Genomic DNA, 24,573 nt, shown 5'->3' with positions numbered 1-24,573 from the left:
TAAACAGTATTGAACGCAGTGATAAGGCTCAGGAAAAGCAGGAGATACATTTACTTTTTCTCTCAAAACAGTGGTAAAAATCTGGTAACACAAAAAAAGTGTTGTCACTAAGATAAAGCCTGACTAATAGCTGTCAGTCACAGCCTATTTTTAGAAATGTAGTCTTTTCATGCCCTAGCTTTTCTCTATAAGTTCACAGAGGGGGAATACACACATTTGTGTTAAAGAAGTAAATAGTTGATTAATTACTAAATTTGCATATACTCTGATAACTAGAAATCCAATTGAAATCTACGCATGGCTTAGATGTATCATGAGTCTCACAGCCCTTTTGGGACACTCCAATCCTGTTTCCCAAATTATCCCAAGACTATCTATAAGTACAGTGACAGAAGCACATAAACCCACTTTCTAGCCAATGCCCCTCCGAGAGTTTTCTACTTCCCCATCATTCTTCCCCATTATTCATTTCCATTGCCCCCTGAATGTATGATTAGACACAACACCATTCCTGAATCATGCAATAGAAATGTTCTTGAAGTGACATTTTTGGGAAGTTTCGACGGCCTCCTGGAAATTTGGCAACCGATCAAGGAGTCTGGGGGCGGGTTTCCATTTTTTACTGGGAATCCTCTGTATGTTTCCGGAGAGTAGTCAAATATGCATATGTCCTTATCTATACTAAAGACATAAAGTAAGTCCATGGGGTAGTTAAAAGGTTTTTAACACTTTCAAGCATCAGAAGTGCACTGCTTTCCCGCCTCAGGGCTCCTGGCTTGCAGCGGCGTTGTGCTCCTGATGATTGACAGCTCGGGTCGGGCACATGGCTGAGCCTCTGCTTTTGCATCTGCAGGATACGATGGCTGGATCCAGCAATCCGGTCAGCTTCAGAGCAGTGCTCGCAAGAACGCACCTGGCCGAGGAAATTGGCCACATCCGAAATAGCCGTTAACCTTGGCAACAAAAACTGCAAAATATAGAACTAAAAATTCTTCCATTCTTGAGAATGAAGAGGATTTTTAATAAGAGGGAAACTGCAAAGTTGCTTGTTTTTCCAAGCACTTTGCAATTTTACCAACTTAATAAGAAGACAACACTTCTTTAAGTGATTTTTGTTACAGGACACGTTGTTGGCCACCCCTTGTATAAACTAACAACCTATTTTTCAGTTCAGTGCTTGGAAAGGATCTTATACTCAGGCTACTTAGCAATATCTGTATGATTTGATGTATAAATACGAGGCCTTTTATTACGGCATATGGGATAATATACATCTATCATCTATCTATCTGTTTATCCCATATCTATCTATCTATCTATCTATCTATGTATCCATCTATCTATCTCATATCTATCAATCAATCCCATATCTATCTATCTATCTATCTATCTATCTATCTATCTGTCTGTATATCTATCTATCTATCCCCTATCTATCTAATATCTATCTATCTATCTATCTATCTATCTATCTGTATATCTATCTATATCTCTTTATCTGAAATCGTACTACAGAAGAGAGAGAGAGGGAAGGCGAGGAGCTATCTTGTTAAGCGTCAGGAGGTTTGGCAGACGAGAACAGCTTTGCCACTGGGTCAATCCGTTACAATAAAATTGTCATTTGATTAAAGATAAAATAAATTAGCCGGTAAGACACCATTGGATGGCGTTAGCTATCAAACACTTCAAGCACTCATGAAGTGTGACCACCTATTAAGTAAATGTTTGTTACAACAGTGAAGAAAAATGGACTTAATACATGAGCTGTTTTCAAAGGACACTGCTGAAAACCAAGGTTTCTCAAATAATACAAAAGGAAGCTGCACAAAGATACAGCGAAACCTGCAAGAATCGGCACAGAGAATGCTTTTGATATTGACACTAAGCTTTTATTATGACAGAAGCTTTGTAAAACTAGAACTTTTTTTATAATAGAAAGAGTGTTACAGAGTGGTGTTTGGCATATTCTCTCATAGAAATACATTTCCGCAGAGGCCAAAGCGACACCATTTTTCCAACAAAGCCACACGTTTTCAAGAATGAAAGCTTTGTTACCCTAAAAGTGAGCTTGAAAATGGTATAGATAAAATTCTCAATTTCAGCTTTATTCTGTATTAAAGTCAACCAAAATCATAATATATTTTGCAGGCAATGTAGCCAAGGATTACAATGCGGAGATTTTATATCATTTAGATGCCTAAAAGATTGCATTTCTATATTGATAGAATGTAGCTGGTGCTGTCTCTATACTGAATATGTAAACCTGATGATGAATAAAAAATAAGGTCTACATCCAAATTTAATACACAATTATGAAAAATAATTATAATCATAATGTAAGACAACATGTATAGAGGTACTTTCACCAGTCAACTAAAGCTGACCACACATGATATAGCCGTAGGCCAAATGTTTGGTCAATATGTATTCCTCCCAACTTCAAAATAAATATGCACGCTCATCTTGGTTGGATGTACATGTTTATTTGTTTTTTAAATCATTTTCCCAGAACTTTCTTTGCCCCAGTAACTGCCATCTGGGGAGCAATACAGTCTGGAGTCCCAATACATATAGTTTCTTACTTCCCCTTTCTGAAGGGGTCTTCTTGGCTTCAAGCAGGGCAGAATATTATTGTTGGCTCAGCAGTGGACAGAATCACAGAGAACTGGCTATGCGGAGAGCAATATGGGAGCACTCATCAGGTGAACGTGTACACTATACACTTTGAACACCAAGTGGGGCTGGAGTAGGATCAGTGGTTGTCATATAGGTGCTTCATTAGGATCAATTAACCTTTCAGTATATTTTGTTTGAAGCACGAGAGGAAACCCAAACTTACATGGGAGAACATCCAAACTCCACGCAGATGTTGTCCTTGGTCAGATTCAAACTCAGTGTGTGGTACAGTCACATTTAAAGAACACTTTTGTAATATAACGTGAAAACATGGCTATATTAGTGCTGTAATGCTGATTACATTGATACCTTTGGTGAAGAAATCCACTTTGTTGTTCTTTTTTAATCACCATTTTGAGTTTCCTGATAATTAGATTTCAGTGCACAGGGGCCGGACTGTGCACTGGGTCTTCTCTTCCCTGTCTAACTCTCCACCCTGCCTCCTGTCTTTGAATGATTGGCCTCCTTTGTTTGAAATCTTAGTAGTGGCCTGTCATTCAAAGGTTGGAGGCAAGCGGAGAGGCTGATGAATCACAGAAAGGGAGAAGACCCAGTGCACAGTTCAACCCCTGTGCACCAAAATCTAAATAGCAGAAATGGAGATTAAAAAGAAACAACAAAGCAGATTTTTTCACCAAAGGTATCAATTTAATCAGTATTGCCACCCCATTACGGCTATGCCTTTACTCTACATTACAAAATCGTGCTGACTGGTTCTATTTAGGTTACCCTATGTATGCAAAGAAATAGCTCCATATTACCCTTTCTCGAGAGTAATACTCTATAAATATCTTTTTAATCAGTCAGTTATGAAATATCAGTTACAATGTTTAAATGTATAAATATAACTCATCAAACAAATTCTGCAAGCTTGGACAAACTCAAACTTGCAAAACTTAAAGCGACTGTGTACATCTACTGAAGGCGTTGTGGTCAAGTTATTATCTAAATGAGACAACAGAAATTATTTTATAAGACAGTGATGCTGCACTCATAAGCTTTCGCCCTTAGCTAATAAATGGTAGCGTAGAAATGGGATTATAGAAAACACAGATATTCTGTTTCCGAAGGAGGCAATAAAAATATATGAGAGTTTCAAAAGGAGACAAATGTTAACATAAAAAGTGTGTCTTTTTATTCAAACTAAAATGTGCAAGGTCTTCGAATTATACTGTCCAAAAGACAAAATAGCATAGCAGCACCACAGACCGGTATGTTACACATTTATCTGCACATGCAGAAGCAGTCTGCAAGCATTATGTATATATATATATATATATATATATATATATATATATTCCAATATTGCTCAATATTGTTAAAGTTTGAGATTCTTTGCACACACTGTGATCAAAGTGAGAGAGCTTATCTGCCATCGACAAGGTAACTTCCTTTAGATGGGATCCTGTACTAAATTTAGATGGGATCCTGTACTAAACACATCTGCTTGTGCCTAACCCTAAAACTGTGGAAGAATAAAATCTAGATATATTTTATTTTAAATAAAAATATTCTGAAACAGATGGGCGAATGCTAGCATTGTCTCTGGCAGGTGGGCTTACACATTTTGATCAAAATGATCGTTAAGCAGTGCACCTCACATTTCTAAGACTGTAGCAATATTATAATTCTTGTATTCTATACTTACACAGTGCATTTACATTTATATTGCAGTCACATCGTACTTGCATGGGTGTATTCATTTTACAGTATAGGTAGTGCTAACCATTCTAAATTTTAATTTCCACATTCAGGTTAACAAAATCAATTCTATAATCAAAAAGAACACAATTATGACATTATTCATAACTGTAAAATTGCCAAACTACAAAAAGCTATGACTAATTCCCAGTAGAAGACCATCACCACCAATTCTAACCCATCTGTGTCCTGTTTCTAACACCACTTATAGACATTTTAACCGATTGGTTCTTGTGCAGCTTCTCCATTTTTGTCCTGTGTCAGTTTATATAAATGGGACCCATGCTATATGCAGCCAGACCACCACATAAATTTGTCATAACTACATCAAATTCATTGAAAGAATGGGGAATGAATTAAAGGCAAATAAGATGAAAATGTCAACAAGAACAAATAGTACATCAAAAAAGGGAATCCATTAAGCCCCTTGCCCTAGAACCGTTCAATGATAAAAAGATGGAATTGGCGACACAAATGTTTTCTTTGAACATCCTGGAAGAATGTTCTATGTGACAGACAGAAAACACGTCTCACCCGGGCTTGTTAGCGCTCCCAGTGCGCTAGTCGTTGTGGAGAGAGGATTTGCATTGGTGGTGGTTGCAGAGGTTTGGGCTGCGGCTGCTGCAGCTGCTAAAGTAGCCAAATTCTGTAATTGCAAAGCATTCATGCCTGTGTAGGAAACAAAAGAAACCTTCAGGGACAAAGTAGAAAAAAAATAATTCACTGCTTTGTGAATAGGTTTCCTGCTTTGCTGATTGTGATGAAATTTGAAAATTGTCAGACCTAATGGAAATGGTAGTGTCACAGTCAATGGAATTCTAGGTATCGATCCACTTCAATAACACTGAATACTCATCCATGCCTTCAGACCCTATATAACTACATGAGCCAACATTTAATCATAAAAAAAATCACGCTAAATGGACTCTTTACATTGTCATCAGCCAAACTTTCAGAACTACCGTAAGTATTACATTTGTCCCACCATTGCAATATACTGTGTTGACATAATTGGTACCTGTGCACAAATCTTTGGGACTAAAACTGTTTTCCCACATTAGTTCATTTTTTAGTTGCTTTTTAGTCAATATAGTAGAGCACGCTACTATAGTAGGGTTATTCAGTCCACAAACCCTTTGTAAGTTTACAGGACTTGTAAAGACATATGTATTAAAAAAAAAATTCCTATGAGAACTCATGCCTTAGTCCTCAGAAAAGTGTACTTCTGTCCATGATGTAGAAAACATGACATGGTCATAGAGATCAATAAATACTCCTTGTCCTAATTGACTGCTAACCTGTGGTCCTCAAACTACATGCCCAGAGAACACACACGTCTCACATGTTATGCTTTACCATTTGAGAAACAGGAGTAATTATAAAATCAGAGACAACTCATGTTATATAATAAAAGAACAATATTGCGCAGTAAAAACTAGAAAATTCTATAATTTGCTGACTGGATTTGCACTTTCTTTGGTCCTTCCTAATTTACCTCAGATTTTAGGTAGACCATAATAAAGGCGATGCCTAAGGAATGGATATCTTTCTCCCATCTGGAGATTTTGCAATAACCTAATTTTAGAGTTCTTATACTTTCCAATTTTGTATCTTACAAAATTGTGTTGATACTGTGTAACATTATAATTTATATATATTTTATCTTTCTGATGAAAACCTCAATTTTTTTTAAAAGGGAACCCGTCACCCCCTTCAGGCGTTTGTAACTAAAAGAGCCACCTTGTGCTGCACTAATGCTGCATTCTGACAAGGTGGCTCTTTTAGTTCAGGTCCCTGGTACTGCTGCAATAATCGCTTTTGAAATTTGTCCCTCATACCTGTGAAATCGCCAGGGGGGCTGGTCTTTCCTCTCTAATCTAGACGACTCACAGCCATCAATCATGGCCTCTGCGCGCCGGGCGCCACCTCCTCTTCCGTCATTAGTGTCCCCGGCGCCTGCAAGTTCGAAGGGCAGCGCAACTGCGCATGCCCGAAAAAAAAAATAAAATAACAGCGCAGGCGCCGGGGACGCTGATGAAGGAAGAGGAGGTGGCGCCTGGCACGCAGGGGCCATGAGTGACGGCTGTGAAGCGTCGGGATTAGGGGGGAAAGACCTGCCTCCCTGGTGATTTCACAGGTATGAGGGACAAATTTCAAAAGCGATTATTGCAGCAGTGCCAGGGACCCGAACTAAAAGAGCCACCTTGTCAGAATGAAGCCTTAGTGCTGCACAAGGTGGCTCTTTTAGTTACAAACGCCTGGGGGGAGGTGACAGGTTCCCTTTAAGAGTAGTAATTAAAGTGAATGTACTCAACTGGACCCACTGAGAGGTTCACCGTGACATGGCAGTGGGCTTCATACAGTCTGATCAGAATGTTAAACTAAGAACCTCATCTTCAGTTTTGTACATTTTCACCTTGTGGCATTAATTCAATGATTTTTTGGAAGTGCTGTCCATGTTCCTTTTTCAGCACAGTAATTAAAGAGATTGTACTCAATTATTTATTATCTCCATGACTGAGATATTGGTGACCTATTCTTTAGCCCACCATATACATTAGATGCTTTGGTTGATTTTTTGGCAACAGCCATCTTGGCCGGGAGCCCTCTCGATCCACTCTGCCACACATGTTAGCCTTAGAAAACACAGGAGCACTCGACCAAATGAGCGCTAAGTTCACGCTTGCATACCGGGGCTTTGCGGACGGCTGTGTACTTCCTCCCCGAAGCTAAGCACTTTTTCCATTTAGGTCTGCCTACTTCTGCAAGCGTCCTGCATAGCTATCTTTAACATTGGGTATGCAGGACATGCGGATGTATGCAGATGCGTCGTTTTGACGCGTCCACCGACCGCGGGGGCGTCAAAACGACGCATCCGCATGCCTCATGTACCCAATGTTAAAGATAGGTACGCAGGACACATGCAGAAGTAGGCGGACCTAAATAGAAGAAGTGTGGAAGTGGGCGGAGCTTCAGGGAGGAAGTACGCAGCCATCCGCAAAGCCCGGGTACGCAAGTGTGAACTTAGCCTAACAGTCGGAAATTGGACATAACCAATTGACATTTTCCCCAAAAATGTGTTGGCAAGTGCTCCATACACATTAGACAGTCAGAGGAACCCCTCAATATTGGCAGAGATTAGTTTAATGTGTCTGGAGGGCTTTGGGGTAGCTCATCAATATCAGATTGGTGAGGGATATTCAGCACCCCTGTTGATCAGCTGATACCTGATGCTGTGACCACCTGAAGTACATAATGTATGAAGCCAAAATGGCAAAGCTCTGTACAATGAGTCGTGGATAACCCCTTTAATGTGCAAAGTATGCCCTTCATCAGTCTAAACAATTTAGAAAATAAATGGGTACAGTCTGTGTATGGTATACCAGTATTCTGTGACCGTAAATTATTCTATTTTATTGATTTTATTGTTTTTACAGAAACCATTATTATATTTTCCTGTTGGTGAATGCTACCATTTTTCAGCATTCCAGGTAGGATTACATGTATGGGTGATCACAAGGCATAATCTGGTTTACATAGCAGTAGAGAAGCACTGCCATTTGTTAGGATCTATTATAAGTTCTGTTAAAATGTGAGATGGAAGCGTAAACCTGCACATCGCCTTATAAATACGTTTTTGAGTAGGCAGGTAAAGCAAGGAACATGGAATTATGTTGTCCATATGCGCACAGTCAGTGATTGATATCCACAGGATGGTAGGATGTTCGGAGTGCTAACTATGCAGTGATAATGGAAGCACATATAATGCAGGATACATATTCATCTTCTGCAGTGGTAAATACACGCTTTGCTTTTGCCTGGATATCTGCATATTTGGATTCTTGGAATATATTTCCTTCTTTACCAGTGCTATACAGAAGCAAGTTTAATACAATATTTGTCTTGTTGTGACAAATGCATTTATTTTACAATAGTTCAGACATTGAGATTTATTGATCTATGGAATTATTATTTTTTCTTTAGGGTTGGCAAGTTAGAAATGTAACATTCACCTTAGGTATTTTTGTTTTATTGTTCATAACGATTATCATAAATCTGCATATCAATAAGCATGAACAGATGTCAGTTGTTATGAGCGCTTGCCAATCAGGCCTGTTAGAAAATGACAGATGGGTGGTGATAAAAACATTCTCACAAGGCCTATTAGTACATTCACAGAAAAATGCTGCTGTGTGTGTGCAGTCACAGATGCCGCTGTGTGAAAATAAGGGCCTATTTACCAGTGCGATATGTGCATGATCATGTCTAAGGCTGCACTTCAGACACGCTCAAGCAGAGAAGAAGGCAATTATCACATTGCCTAATATTCTCTTCTACTGATACTACCTATCAGAAATATCTATCTATCTATCTATCTATCTATCTATCTATCTATCTATCTATCTATCTATCTATCTATCTATCTATCTATCTCTGTAGCGTCTCCATTTTTCGTGATTTCGGGATGGGTGAGGGCTTATTTTTTGCGTGCCAAGCTGACGTTTTTATTGATACCATTTAGGTGCAGATACGATCTTTTGATCGCAGGTTATTGCATTTTATTGCAATGTAGCATTGACCAAAAAAAACGTAATTCTGCTGTTTTTACTTTTTTTCTCATTATGCCATTTAGCGATCGGGTTAATTATTTGTTTATATTAATAGATCGGACGATTCTGAAAGCGGCAATACCAAATATGTGTATGTTTGATTTTTTTTTGTTTTATTTTGAATAGGGCAAAAGGGGGGTGATTTTAACTTTTATATATTTTTTTAAATATTTTTAAAAACATTTTATTTTTTACTTTTAGCATGCTTCAATAGTCTTCATGGGAGACTAGAAGCTGCAGTTGTCCGTTTGGCTCTGCTACATACAGGCGATGTTCAGACCGCCTGTATCTGGAGCACCCCCATAGGGCCGTGGGGTACTCGGTACCGGGTCCTTCGGTTCGGTAGGGATGTCACAGTGGCTGACCCGGTCCGTGGCCCTCAGGGGTGTCCAGGAAAAGAGTTCATATATGGGAAAGGTCGTTAAAGGGGTAGTTCATGACGCCACCTGTGGTATTCGGTCAGGGTGACCGACGCTGCTTAGGGGTCCGCTGGGGTGATGTTATGGCAGCTCGATGGTATATCTTCCCACAGGTGAAGTGTATCCCCAGGGCTTCCCAGAGTGTAGTTGGTGAATGGTGAGAGGCGCAGTAAAGAATGAGGACACAAGGTTGCAGTCTCTTTACCTTTACTGAAGGCTTCAGTGTCCACAGTCCAGGGCACCGGATCACGGGGTAGGCAGAGTCCGGCCGGTCTGAAGGCAAATCCAGAGTCTCCTTATCCAGGTGGAATACAATAGCCTTCCTATGCGCACAGTAACACAGTAGGTCCTCACTTGCTTAAGCTCTAATGAAGTCCTCACTGTTATTACTCTTCTCTCTCTGTTCCCCGTGGTCGGATAGAACAAAACCCGTATGACTGATGGCCTGAGGCTTGTTTATAGGGACCCTAGAGACGCCCCGACCCCCACAAGTTGCCACCTGTCTTCTTAGGTATTTTAGGTTGGGCAGCCAACTTGGAATTGACTGTCCTGCCAGTCTCTGAAGCAATGACGTAGAGCACTTTACTCCCTCGGTATTCTGGCTACCGGAACGCGCACCAGAAGGATGCAGCTCCTCTCGTGTACTATTCTCTCTGGTATCCACTCGTTGCGATGCCTTCGTTTCTCACTCACTAGAACACGCTTCCTTTCAATGTCTCTTTCTTAGGATGCTGCTGCATGGGGTGCAGGCGCAGCTCCATGGACCCTCGTCCTCCTCAGACAGTAGTCTGGATCTGACTGGACCTCGCTCCAGCCAGCTCGGTCTGGAGACCCTTCTCTCTCAGTCTCCAGCCAGGAACTCTCTCTCTCACTTTCCCTCCAACTACCAGTTTTACCTAACTGTGAGGAGTGGCCTAATACTCCCCTGGTGGCTGGAGTGTGAAGTGTGTGGTGTGTTTGTGATACCTGAACAGGAGATCTCCTTTATTGCCTCCAGAAGTAATATCACTCCCCCTGGTGGAGGAATGACACTACTGCAACGACCAGGACTCTGGGGCGCTGCATATCTAACAGAAATCCTCACTTGCTATGAGTGCCGACCTCCGGGGCCGACCATAGAGGTCTGCTGGGGACCTCTGGTTGTAATGCCAACCCATTGGTGACCCGCGAACACGTGATGGGGTCACCGATGGGCGTGATTTCCAGCGCACTTCCCAGAAGCACAAGTTAAATGCTGCTGTCATAGATTGACAGTGGTATTTAACAGGTTAACAGCTGCTGATGGATCGCGATTTAACCTGCAGCTGTTAGAGGCACATGTCAGCTGTTCAAAACAGCTGACGTGCCGGGAAAGATGTGGGGCTCAGTCCCGGAGCCCACATCAAAAGGAGGGATTCTGACATGGGCGTATTATTTCGTCCAACATCGGAAAGGGGTAATACTCTGTATATGCATTTACACAATGTTTGAAGAAGGCTCACACATAGATCCAAAAAGTCGCATAAATGGGCCATTAAAACAGCTTTTTTGAACTAAAGAAATGTTGTGCTGCTTTGTCATTTTTCTATCTATCTATCTATCTATCTATCTATCTATGAATCTATCTATCTACCATCTATTTATCTATCTATCCCATATCTATCTATCTATCTATCTATCTATCTATCTATCTATCTATCTATCTATATATTATCTATCTATCTATCTATTGATCTATTAACACTAAAAAGACAGCAGCACCAAAAATGCTTACTATTGAGTGCAGAGCCTCCTGGTTATACAATGCTTTGAAAAAGTATTCATACACTGTGAACTTTTCCACATATTTTTACGTTACACCCACAAACTTAAAGGGGTATTCCTATCTTCAAGATCCTATCCCAATATGTAGTAGGTGTAATAATAATAATATTAGCAAATACCTCTAATTAGAAATGTAGCATAGTTTTTCTGATTCACTATTCCTCTTTCCTCATGTGCAGGCATTGCAGGACCTTAGGTACCCATGGTTATGACTACTAGCAACTATCTGTCACTATATCAGTGGTTGTAACCATGGATACCTCACAAATTTTCATTCAGGATTGCTCTTTATTTAGCTCCACCCATCTTCCCATCAACTATATCCAGCATCTCTGTCCTTGCGGAAGAAAAGCATCCACACAGCATGATGCTGTTACCACCATGTTTGCCTGGGTGGATAGTGTTTTCAGGGTCATGTGCAGTGTTTGTTTTATGACATATATAGTATTTTGCATTTAACCCCAAAATTTCTAATTTTATCTCATCTCACCTTCTTCCACATATTAGCTGTGTCCCCTACATGTTTTTTTTTTTTGCAAACTACATATAGAACTTCTTATGGCTTTCTTTCAAAAATGGTTTTCTTCTTGCCACTCTTCCATACAGGCCAGATTTGTGGAGCAAACCAATGTAGCATTTTACTTAAGCAATGATTACTGTTTAGCATTACTACAAGTGTTAAATTATAATTACTAAAAATGACATTAAACTAGTTTTAACTATGGAAATTATTTAGATAAAAGACAAGAATAATCTCATGTATTTATGATACTTTGTATGTCATAAAGTCTACATGCAGGAACAGTCTATTCTTATAATGTATTGCTGGCTGTACAGCATGCTGAACAATCTCCTTGAGAAATTGACAAGCAATAGATTATTTTACATTATTACATTAACATGCTCTTCCCTTGATGTGCAGTAAATGTGACAAGCACGAATAATTCTTCATACAGAGACACAATATAATAATATAAAATGGTCAATACAGAGCGTAAGATACTGATTAATTACACACAGTTGTTTTACTTCAGAGCAGAATCAGCTACTGTGCGAACAATGTCCTTATTTCATTATTAGTAATTATTCATGATGGAAGTCTATGTGACTATCATTGGAAGAAATGTTCTAATTAATGCAAGTTGCAGGGCAATTCTAGTAAACTGCAGAAAACTGAAATATAATATAATATAGATTTTTCAAAGAGGACGACCTCATTAGGTCTCAATCATGAAATCTAAAAATGAGCAAAAAAGTATAGGTGCCATTATTTTTTCCTGAGTTCGTTTTTCGCTCCCCTCCTTCCCAGAGCCATAACTTTTTTATTTTTCCATCAATATGGCCATGTGAGGGCTTATTTTTTTCAGGACGAGTTGTACTTTTGAACGACATCATTGGTTTTACCATGCCGTGTACTAGAAAACGTGAAAAAAATTCCAAGTGCGGTGAAATTGCAAAAAAAGTGCAATCCCACACTTGTTTTTTGGTTGGCTAAATGCTAAAATTGACCTGCCAATGTGATTCTCCAGGTCACTACGAGTTCATAGACATCAAACATGTCTAGGTTTTCTTTTATCTAAGTGGTGAAAAAAAATTCCAAACTTTGCTAAAAAAAATAATTTAAAAAAATGCGCCATTTTCCGATACCCGTAGCGTCTCCATTTTTCGTGCTCTGGGGTCGATTGAGGGTTTATTTTTAGGGTGCCGAGCTGACGTTTTTATTTATACCACATTTGTGCAGATACGTTCTTTTGATCGCCCGTTATTGCATTTTAATGCAATGTCGGGGCGACCAAAACAGCGTAATTCTGGCGTTTCAAATTTTTTTCTTGCTACGCTGTTTAGTGATCAGGTTAATGTTTTTTTTTTATTGATAGATCGGGCGATTCTGAACGCGGCGATACCAAGTATGTGTAGGTTTGATTTTTTTTTATTGTTTTATTTTGAATGGGGTGAAAGGGGGGTGATTTAAACTTTTATATTTTTTTTATTTTTTTCACATTTTTTTTTTTACTTTTGCCATGCTTCAATAGCCTTCATGGGAGGCTAGAAGCTGGCACAACTCAATCGCCTCTGCTACATAGCAGCGATCATCAGATCGCTGCTATGCAGCAGAAATGCAGGCTTGCTATGAGCGCCGACCACAGGGTGGCGCTCACAGCTAACCGGCATCAGTAACCATTGAGGTCTCAAGGACCTTTATGGTTACAATGCACAAGCATCGCTGACCCCCGACCATGTGACGGGGGTCGGCGATGCGCTCATTTCCGGCCCGATGACCGGAAGTGCCGGTTAAATGCCGCTGTCTGCGTTTGACAGCGGAATTTAACTAGTTAATAGCGGCGGGTGAATCACGATTTCACCCGCCGCTATTGCTGACATGTCCCAGCTTTGATGCGGGCTCACCGCCGGAGCCCGCATCAAAGCGGGGGTTCTGACCTCGGACGTACTATCCCGTCCGAGGTCAGAATGGGGTTAAAATTACACAACGTATCTGACTGGATAATATGAGAAAGAGTGACATCTTAAAGGGAACCTGTCGTGTCAAAAAACACGATTAACCTGCAGATATGGAGTTAATCTACAGGTCAATAGAGTTCTAAAGCTGTGTGCCTGCTGCACTGAAAGCACGGCTACCAGGAGGAAATTAACTTTTTTGCTTTAGGCAGCTTTTGGCTTTCAGTCATAGAGGTGCGGCTTCAGTCAAAGCTCCATAGATAGGCCTCTTTCACACTTCCGTCATTTGGCCAACGTCACAATGCATCGTTTTGGAGAAAAAACGCATCCTGCAAAGTTGCCCGCAGGATGCGGTTTTTCTCCATAGACTTGCATTAGCGACACATTGCGACGTATGGCCACACGTCGCATCCGTCGTGCAACGGATCCGTCGTGTTTTTGAGGTCCGTCGTGACGAAAAAACGTTCCATTCAACGTTTTTTCGTCCGTCGGAACTGCCATTTCCGACCGCGCATGTGCGGCCGGAACGCCGCCCCCTCCTCTCCGGAATTCATAATGGGCAGCGGATGCGTGTGAAAACTGCATCCGCTGCCCACTATTTGCACAACGTTCGTCGGTACGTCGGGCCGACGGTTTGCGACGGCCCTGATCCGACGGAAATGTGAAAGAGGCCATAGTGAGCAACATCTGTAACCACACTCCCGACACTGACTGACAGCCGGTTCAGCAGTGCATCAGTACAGAGCCGGTTGTCAGTCAGAGCCAAGGCATGGATACAGCAGCCGCTCACTATGTACTGAGCAGTGACTGAAGTCGCGCCTTTATGACTGCAGGACTTTCCTCCTGGTACACGGGTTCTTATTGCAGTAGCCGCAAGGCTTTAGAACTCTATTAACCTGTAAATTTACACGATATCTGCAGGTTAATAGCATTTTTAACATGACAGGTTCTCTTTAAGGTGAATCATAACCCCTTTTTGCCCAAAAATGGCATATTAAAATCATAAGTTTTTTTGCAAAAAGTAGTTGGTGCTTAGCGAGAGGATGAATGGTCAATCCTGAAGCGCCAGATATGCCATAATTTATGCAAGGATGTGACCTAAATCATAGCAGAAATATGCTGAATCTTAAACCTATATAAGATTTCAAATTCTGGGATATGGTAGCTCTGATATGTTTGTCAAATTGTCTGAAATTTGGGAAATTGCATGCTGTCAGGATTCCGAGGTATTCACCGTATTCAGGTATTCATCCAGTTATTCACTGTAAATCCATCCCAAGTTCCACGACAATCTCCAACTCTGCTACATCCAGATGGTACATTGAGCAGTGACATGATGAGACCGCTCAGCATGCCAGCTGGAACACACTGACAGTAGCATGAGAATGCATCTGCAGTGGTGAGCACTGACATCAGTAAGGTGATGTCAGCACTTGCAGCATGAGAAATGGATTTACAGCGAACCCCTTTGGAATATTTTTTATATGCTTTTAAGGTAATAAATGGGTAAAGAGGGTCTGGAAGTGCGTTGTTCAAATAAAGGACTTTTCTCTGTGAGTGCATTTTTTGCTTTAAACTAACTGGGTTAATAATGGGGGTGTCTTATGGATGCCTCTCCATTACTAACCCCTGGGTTTGATGTTCATCTTTCATTACAATTAATATCAGTTTGTAGCTGTCTGCTTAGCCTTTGCTGGTTATTAAAAATAAGGGGGACCCCAATTTCATTTATTTTTGGGTCCCCTTTCAATAACCAGTAGCGGCTTAGTAGACAGCTGTAAGCTGATATTAATAGCCTGGGAATCTCCATGTTTGTTGCCTCTTCCCTGACTATTAAGACCCAGGTTCAGCTGTCTGCTTTTCCTCAGTTGGTTAATAAAATAAGGGGGACCCCATGCCATTTTTTCATTTTATTTATTTATGTATTAGCTAAATATAAGCACAGATAACTACACACACAAAGCACTGATTATATATCTAACTGACATCTATCTATTTATCTATCTATCTATCTATCTATCTAGCTAGCTATCTAGCTAGCTATCAATCATATATCGATCTATCTATCATCTATCTATCATCTATATCTGTATGTAAGATTGCTTTATTAGAAAACTAGCTTGAAATGACAGAGAATAACTGTATGTAAAAGCTGATGTTAAAAACACATTGCATACGGATTGCATACACACAGTCTCCAACTTTTGTGGCTGAGAATCTCAACTAGTTTATATACACAGATGTGACCGTACCCGTAGAGTGTGATACACAGTATATTCCAACAGGTTTATCCAATTATATAGAGTATGTAGTTGAAGTGAGAACAGCCAATTTCATGGCCAGGGTAGTGTGTTGCGATTAGGGACCTCTGCCCTATATACTGTATATGACACATTTAGGCTCCATTGTTATTATGTTGTATACATCAATGGTACTTTACCTAAACAATAGTCACTTTTCTTGATTTTAAGTACCTGCACCCAAAATGAAAAGTGCATTGTCCCTAATCTTCAAAGCCCCAGTTTTCAAATTTAAATAAAGTTTAGTTTATCTTAATATTCTATAAGCTAAAGTGCTAATGCACTGGGCACACACATTGCTTAACCTCCCAGAGCCCAGCATGGCACAGCAGCAGCACATGTCCCTGGCTGCTTAGCTCTTCCTCCCGCTAGAAAAGCTTCCCTCTCCCTGCTCCCGATTCCTGCCTCTGCAGATCATACAGGTCTAGTGCTCCACCAGTTACAGTATCCCACTGACGCTTCTACTAGAGCAGGTGGGGAAAGACCAGGATTAGAAGCAGTGAGTAGTGAGTGTACTCCGAAGCTCCAAGCTCACTGGTCGGTGCAGGTACAGGTATCAGCACTGATCAACGAGCATGGAGCTACGAGCACATGGTCAATCGCGAATTCCCTTCTTCTAACCTTTGGCAGCGCCGCGTCCTGTCATTACTGCTCCAATGAAATAAGACTTAGAATGGTCCACATAACCCTGACCTTCTTACCCTCTCAGGAGTGGAGCATATACTGTATATGAAAGTGAACCTGACCGCTGATACATGCTGCCTGAACAATGGACAGCACATAGTGGCTTCATAATGTCAGCCAGGTAGGTTTTATTCTGAAAACTGCAGTGTTTCAGAGAAAACATACATTTAGGAGGTGAGCAGGAACTAAGCCGCTTGCATGCCTAGTTCTAAAGGCTTTTCCCCAGTGGTTTCTCCTCATCTCACTCATCTTGAGCAATAGGTTTCACCTCATGTGTGTGTACAGTATATAGAGGGGAATGTCTGTGTATATAGAGGGGAGTGTGGCGGTCACACATGCGGCAAGGTCCCCGGCTGGCATTCAGATTTGTTGTCTGCGAAATCCTGCAGTGTTTCGCAGTAAAACATACCTATAGAAATGCTACAGCCGGTTTCTGATACATGCTGCCCATGGTTCAGGTTGCATATATGTGCTATCGGTTTTCTTTAATATTCATACTGTATCTGCATATCACACGAAGAAGTATGTGCAGTATGACACTCGTAATTGCCATAAAAAACGGTACAATTCATATAAAATTCAGCAGCCGTTAAGATAAAAATACAACTCTCACTAACGCATTTCACGCACTGACTGCATCCTTAGCGGTAGCAGCTATGGCTAAAGCAGCTGTCAGCGATCAAAACGCTTCAGGTGTGAGTCGTATTTTTATCTTCACTGCTCTTGGTTTTTATACATTTCTGAAGAATAAAATAAACCATTTTTATGACAATTACGAGCGCTGGACTGAATTTAGCTCATATTTCTGCTTCTGCTTTAGTCATCCATGAAATAAATTGAGATCCATATGTAGAGTATATAAGTGTATTCATCCCATAGTAATGATTTATGGAATAATATATTTTATTATATAAATATAATAAAATATAATAATTATTATACATAATATTTTTTTATTATTATTATTAGCACTATATGTACAGTACAGTTGACCAATCTCATATATTATACTGTTGTGACACATTACATCCTGTTGGTCTCATAACTGATTATTTTTATATAATGTTTTTGTTGCTTTTAATCAGCTTTCTCTAATAAAATTTAACTGGTTCTGTATCACTGGTTTCATGTGTATAATTTTAACTGTAGAATATGAAATTGGGTGCATGTATCTATAGTATACAGTTATATGAAAAAGTTTGGGCACCCCTATTAATCTTAAGCTTAATGTTTTATAAAAATTGTTTTTTTTGCAACAGCTATTTCAGTTTCATATATCTAATAACTGTTGGACACAGTAATGTTTCTGCCTTGAAATGAGGTTTATTGTACTAACAGAAAATGTGCAATCTGCATTCAAACAAAATTTGACAGGTGCATAAGTATGGGCACCCTTATCTTTTTCTTGTTTTAAATACTCCTACCTACTTTTTACTGACTTACTAAAGCACTTTTTTTTGTTTTGTAACCTCATTCAGCTTTGAACTTCATAGCCAGGTGTATGCAATCATGAGAAAAGCTACTTAAAGTGGCCACTTGCAAGTTGTTCTCCTGTTTGAATCTCCTCTGAAGAGTGGCATCATGGGCTCCTCAAAACAACTGTCAAATGATCTGAAAACAAAGATTATTCAACATAGCTGTTCAGGGGAAGGATACAAAAAGCTGTCTCAGAGATTTAACCTGTCAATTTCCACTGTGAGGAACATAGTAAGGAAATGGAAGAACACAGGTGCAGTTCTTGTTAAGGCCAGAAGTGGCAGGCCAAGAAAAACACCAGAAAGGCAGAGAAGAAGAATGGTGAGATCAGTCAAGGACAATCCTCAGACCACCTCCAGAGAGCTGCAGCATCAACTTGCTGCAGATGGTGTCACTGTGCATCGGTCAACTATACAACGCACTGTGTTTTTTTGCCACCATGCATAACGCCTTTTTGTATGACCAAACAACTCAATCTTGGTTTCATGAGTCCACAGGACCTTCTTCCAAAAAGAAATTGGCTTCTCCAAATGTGCTTTTGCATACCTCAGCCGACTCTGTTTGTAGCGTGCTTGCAGAAACGGCTTCTTTCGCATCACTCTCCCATACAGCTTATCCTTGTTCAAAGTGCGTTGTATAGTTGACCGATGCACAGTGACACCATCTGCAGCAAGTTGATGCTGCAGCTCTCTGGAGGTGGTCTGAGGATTGTCCTTGACTGATCTCACCATTCTTCTTCTCTGCCTTTCTGATGTTTTTCTTGGCCTGCCACTTCTGGCCTTAACAAGAACTGTACCTGTGTTCTTCCATTTCCTTACTATGTTCCTCACAGTGGAAATTGACAGGTTGAATCTCTGAGACAGCTTTTTGTATCCTTCCCCTGAACAACTATGTTGAATAATCTTTGTTTTCAGATCATTTGACAGTTGTTTTGAGGAGCCCATGATGCCACTCTTCAGAGGAGATTCAAACAGGAGAACAACTTGCAAGTGGCCACTTTAAGTAGCTTTTCTCATGATTGCATACACCTGGCTGTGAAGTTCAAAGCTCAATGAGGATACAAAACCAAAAAAAGTGCTTTAGTAAGTCAGTAAAAAGTAGGTAGGAGTATTTAAAACAAGAAAATGATAAGGGTGCCCATACTTATGCACCTGTCAAATTTTGTTTGAATGCAGATTGCACATTTTCTGTTAGTACAATAAACCTCATTTCAAGGCAGAAACATTACTGTATCCAACAGTTATTAGATATATGAAACTGAAATAGCTGTTGCAAAAAAAACAATTTTTATAAAACATTAAGCTTAAGATTAATAGGGGTGCCCAAACTTTTTCATATAACTGTACCTTTCTGCTGTCTGTAACTATACCCTTATTTTATTGTCAAGAGAAAATAAAAATATTCTAGATACATTAACCCCTTAAGGACCAGGGGTATTTCCGTTTTTGCGTTTTCATTTTTCGCTCCCCTCCTTCCCAGAGCCATAACTTTTTTATTTTTCTGTCAATATGGCCATGTGAGGGCTTATTTCTTGCGGGATGAGTTGTACTTTTGAACAACACCATTTGTTTTAGCATGTCGTGTACTCGAAAATGGGAAAACAATTTCAAGTGCGGTGAAATAGCAAAAAAAGTGCAGTCCCACACTTGCTTTTTGTTTAACTTTTTTACTAGGTTCACTAAATGCTACAACTGACCTGCCATTATGATTCTCCAGGTCATTGCGAGTTCATAGACACCAAACATGTCTAGGTTATTTTTTATCTAAGTGGTGAAAAAAAATTCCAAACCTTGTTAAAAAAAAATATCTCATTTTCTGATACCCGTAGCGTCTCCATTTTTCGTGATCTCGGGTTGGGTGAGGGCTTATTTTTTGCGTGCCGAGCCGGCGTTTTTAGTGATACCATTTTGGTGCAGATACAATCTTTTTATCGCCCGTTATTGCATTTTAATGAAATGTCACAGAGACCTTATTTTCTCACTACGCCATTTAACGGTCAGGTTAATCCTTTTTTTTATTGATAGATCGGATGATTCTGAATGCGGCGATACCAAATATGTGTAGGTTTGATTTTTTTTTAATTGTTTTATTTTGAATGAGGCGAAAGGGGGGTGATTTGAAGTTTTATATATTTATTTATATTTTTAAAAACATTTTTTTTGCTGTTGGCATGATTCAATAGCCTCCATGGGAGACTAGAAGCCACCATAACTATGTCCATCATTGAACATTAAGGGGCTTTAGGGACTTTTTAAAACCAATATTATATTTCTATTAATGTTCTTTATATAGTCATTATATTCCATAGCACTTTACGGTTCAGAGGGTACATGTACAATCAACAAGCATTAAAGGGAATCTGTCAGCAGGTTTTGCAATGTAATCTGTCAGCAGCAAGAGGTAGGGACAGAGACCCTGATTCCAGCGATGTATCACTTAGATTTCTGGGTGCAGCAGTTGTGGCAGAATCATAATTTCCTATGCTGCAGATCTTGCAGCACTCAGAATGCTGAGACTTGTGTAACCCCACCCATACAACTGATTGACAGATATTTACTAATCAGTGCTGGGAGAGGCATTGGTCTAAGATGAACCATGCATTTTGCCCTCTTGTGATAATCTCCTGATGAAAAAACACTGATTGTATTGAAACAGCAAAACACAGCCTAGTAAATAATCACTGAAATCAGGGTCTCTTCACCTATATCATGTTACTCTCAAATTACACAGCAAAAACCTGCTGACACTTCCTTTACAAGGAAGCTGTCATCCGAAAATGACCTATTGTATAAATCATGTTTTTGTGTTAAATTATATTTATGGGTTTTTTATTGCATTTTTTACATATCACAATCTATTAAAAATAAAAATGCAGCTCTTGCAATTTTCACACTGACTACTGGGGCTTTTTACACTTTCGCTTACTACTGTTTCAAGAAATAACACATGTTCATAGCCACAATGGTTGGATTCCAACGTTGCCCTTAGGTGCTAAAGTGTCTAATGAGCATGTGCAAAAGTCATTCTGAAGAGAGAGGGGACAGTGTCAGGTGTGACATTACCTATTGTGATTGGTGGATCCTGTGTAATCATCTGTGTATAGGGGTGCAACCTGTCATTGTAATCCTGCCTCCGATGATGGGGTGCCTTGCTATAAACTCTTCCTGAAAGGAAAGGAAGTACAAGTAAAATAAAAAGCCTCAGTGGCCAGTGTGAAAATTGTAGGACCATTGATAAGTATTATTTTCATAAAGGTCATAATATAAAAAAAAATAGCCTTTTTTTGAATTGCATGTAACACAAAAGTCTGACATAAACAAAAGGTTATTTCTGATGATAGCTTCCATTTAAAGGCTAGTGCGGGATCTCCTTCTTTAATACGTGGATTAGTTATGAACTCTATTTGTGCTTTATGCATGGCTATGTGCTGCAGTTGTGTGTTCTATATACAGTGGGGGAAATAAGTATTTGATACACCACCAATTTTGCAAGTTTTCCCCCATACAAAGAATAGAGAGGTCTGTAATATTAATCGTAAGTACACTTCACCTGTGAGAGACAGAGTCTAAAAATAAATCCAGAAAATCACATTGTATGCTTTTTACATAATTAATTTGCATTTTATTGCATGAAATAAGAATTTGATAAAATAGAAAAACAGACCTTTGTTTGCAATTACAGAGGTCAGATGTTTCCTGCAGTTCTTGACCAAGTTTGCACACACTGCAGCAGGGATTTTGGCCCACTCATCCACACATATCTTCTCCAGCTTTTTCAGGTTTCGGGGCTATCACAGGACAACATTGCGTTTCAGCTCCTTCCAAAGATTTTCTATTGGGTTCAGGTCTGGAGATTGGCTATTCCATTCCAGGACCTTGAAATGCTTCTTACGGAGTCACTCCTTCGTTGCCCTGACTGTGTTCGGGTCATTGTCATGCTGGAAGACCCAGTCACAACCCATCCTCAATGCTCTTACTGAGGGTATGAGGTTGTTGTCCAAAAACTCACAATACATGACCCTATCTATATTCTCTGAAATACGGCGCAGTCATTCTGTCCCCTTTGTGGAAAAGCACCCCCAAAGTATGATGTTTCTCCATCATGCTTCATAGTTGGGACGGTGTTCTTGGGGTTGTACTCATCCTGCGATAAAAATTACAGACCTCTCCATTCCTTGTATGTGGGAAAACTTGCAATGCAGTGTATCAAATACTTATTTCCCCACTGTAGTTATATACTAATTTATTAGTATATGGAAATGTTTTTCTACACTATTGACTTGCGCTTGTTTTGAAAAATCTCTCCACAGTGTTAACCCCTTAACGACCGCCAATATGCCTTTTAACGGTGGCAGTTAAGGGTACTTATTTCTCAGCGCCGCTTAACGGCACTGAGAAATAAGGATATAGCTCCCCCCAGCGCCGGAAAATCAACATGATTCGGGTCGGTTTTTAACGTCCCCAGTGTTGCGATTGCTGTTATTCACCAAATAAAGGCGACCGCAAAAAAAAAATTCTGATTTCCCATTTATTTCTCTCTCCTCTGATATGATATAGCATACAAGAGGAGAGAGAAATGGGATCCCTCTTGCCCCCCTGGTACATCCAGTGTCCCTGGACCTTTGGCTCTATCCCCCGGCATCTTCTTCCGGAAAGAAAATGACAGGCGCATGCGCAGTGCGCCCGCCGAGTTCTGCCGGATGGCACCCGGCAACAATAGATTTTTCCTATTGGTTCATTTTTATCATTGTGATAGACCCTATCACAGTGGTAAAAAAAGTAAATCAAACCCTCTTTATCACCCTCTTAGTTAGGTAAAAAATAATAAAGTAAAAAATTTTTTTTTACCATTAGGGTCAGGGTTGGGGCTAGGGTTAGGGTTGGGGCTAGAGCTAGGGTTAGGGTTGGGGCTAGGGTTAGAGCTAGGGTTACCGTTGGGCTAGGGTTAGGGTTTGGCTAGGGTTAGGGCTAGGGTTAGAGCTAGGATTAGGGTTGGGGCTAGAGTTGGCTTTGTGTTGGGGTTAGGATTGGGTGATGGGGTTAGGGTTGGGGTGTTGGGGTTAGAGTGGTTTTGGGGTTAGGGTTGTGGTTATAGTTAGGGTTGTGATTAGGGTTAGGGGTGTGTTGGGGTTAAGGTTGGGGTTTGGGCTGTGTTAGGGTTGGAGTTAGAATTGGGGGGTTTCCACTGTTTAGGTACATCAGGAGGTCTCCAAACGTGACATGCCACCTGCCATTGGGTACAGTCAATTTTGTGTTCAAAAAGTCAAACGGTGTCCCCAGCGGCTTCTCCCCATCCTGATACCCAGACAGTTCTCTACATTGTAGGCTTTCAATTCTCTGATAGCCGCTTGGATATATATGTGACACAGGGTTTTATATCGCAACTGCATGTAGTTTATTGTCCATAATTATGGTGCTTGAACCTCCTAGGTTCAAGCAACATATTGTAATCCGATTTCTTATATTTTCTTATTCTTCTCCGCGTTTTCCGCAATTAATGCGGCCCGAACCGCTCGGCGCAGATACCCCGTTCAGGCAACATTTCGGAGGCCTCGGTGGGGACAGGTGTGCTATGTATTTTTAGAGTCGATCTGATTTGTAGTTTTTTTAAAAATCGCATTTTAAAAAAACATTTCCCCATAGGAAATAATGGCGAACTGTCCATTACCCCCAACTTGACCTTCCAAATTCCAAACATGGCAGCTATGCAAATGTACGGTGTCCATTTTAGGACATGATCATTTATCAAAGTCAAACATCAGAATAAAGTGACTGACACTTTCCCGTCCCGTGTGTGAAAAGTAAGTGCACCCCCAGACCCGTGGGTGAAAAGTAAGTGCACCCCCGGTCCTGTGGGTGAAAAGTAAGTGCGCCCCCAGTCCCGTGGGTGAAAAGTAAGTGCACCCCCAGACCCGTGTGTGAAAAGTAAGTGCACCCCCAGACCCGTGTGTGAAAAGTAAGTGCACCCCCAGTCCCGTGTGTAAAAAGTAAGTGCACCCCCAGACCCGTGTGTGAAAAGTAAGTGCACCCCCGGTCCCCTGTGTGAAAAGTGCACCCCCGGTCCCGTGGGTGAAAAGTAAGTGCGCCCCCGGTCCCTTGGGTGAAAAGTAAGTGCACCCCCCGCTTCCGTGTGTGAAAAGTAAGTGCACCCCCGGCCCCGTGTGTGAAAAGTGCACCCCCAGACCCGTGTGTGAAAAGTAAGTGCGCCCCCGGTCCCGTGGGTGAAAAGTAAGTGCGCCCCCGGTCCCGTGGTGGAAAAGTAAGTGCACCCCCCAGTCCCGTGTGTGAAAAGTAAGTGCACCCCCAGACCCGTGTGTGAAAATTAAGTGCACCCCCAGACCCGTGTGTGAAAAGTAAGTGCACCCCCGGCCCCGTGTGTGAAAAGTAAGTGCACCCCCAGTCCCCTGTGTGAAAAGTAAGTGCACCCCCGGCCCCGTGTGTGAAAAGT

The 24,573-nt window shown here is 40.7% G+C and overlaps 1 protein-coding gene across 50 annotated transcripts in view; it reads right to left on the bottom strand.

The window, feature by feature from the left end:
• CELF2 (CUGBP Elav-like family member 2) overlaps positions 1 to 24,573 on the bottom strand; it is a 632,182-nt gene that overhangs the window by 38,053 nt on the left and 569,556 nt on the right. For 22 of the 50 annotated variants that reach the window (XM_077264527.1, XM_077264534.1, XM_077264525.1 and 19 more), the window contains one exon: positions 4,912 to 5,046. The exons of 14 other annotated variants lie outside the window; for them this stretch is intronic. In XM_077264527.1, coding sequence (XP_077120642.1) covers positions 4,912 to 5,046 — 135 coding nt within the window. Of the gene's footprint in view, positions 1 to 4,911; positions 5,047 to 21,188; positions 21,291 to 24,573 lie in introns of all 50 variants that reach the window. 14 more of the 50 variants (XM_077264514.1, XM_077264512.1, XM_077264519.1 and 11 more) reach the window with 1 other exon arrangement.

The sequence above is a fragment of the Ranitomeya variabilis genome, chromosome 5 (assembly GCF_051348905.1).
Source record: "Ranitomeya variabilis isolate aRanVar5 chromosome 5, aRanVar5.hap1, whole genome shotgun sequence".
Taxonomy (NCBI): domain Eukaryota; kingdom Metazoa; phylum Chordata; class Amphibia; order Anura; family Dendrobatidae; genus Ranitomeya; species Ranitomeya variabilis.
Note: the sequence above shows the minus strand (reverse complement) of the source record. Positions and strands in the feature narration are given on the sequence as shown.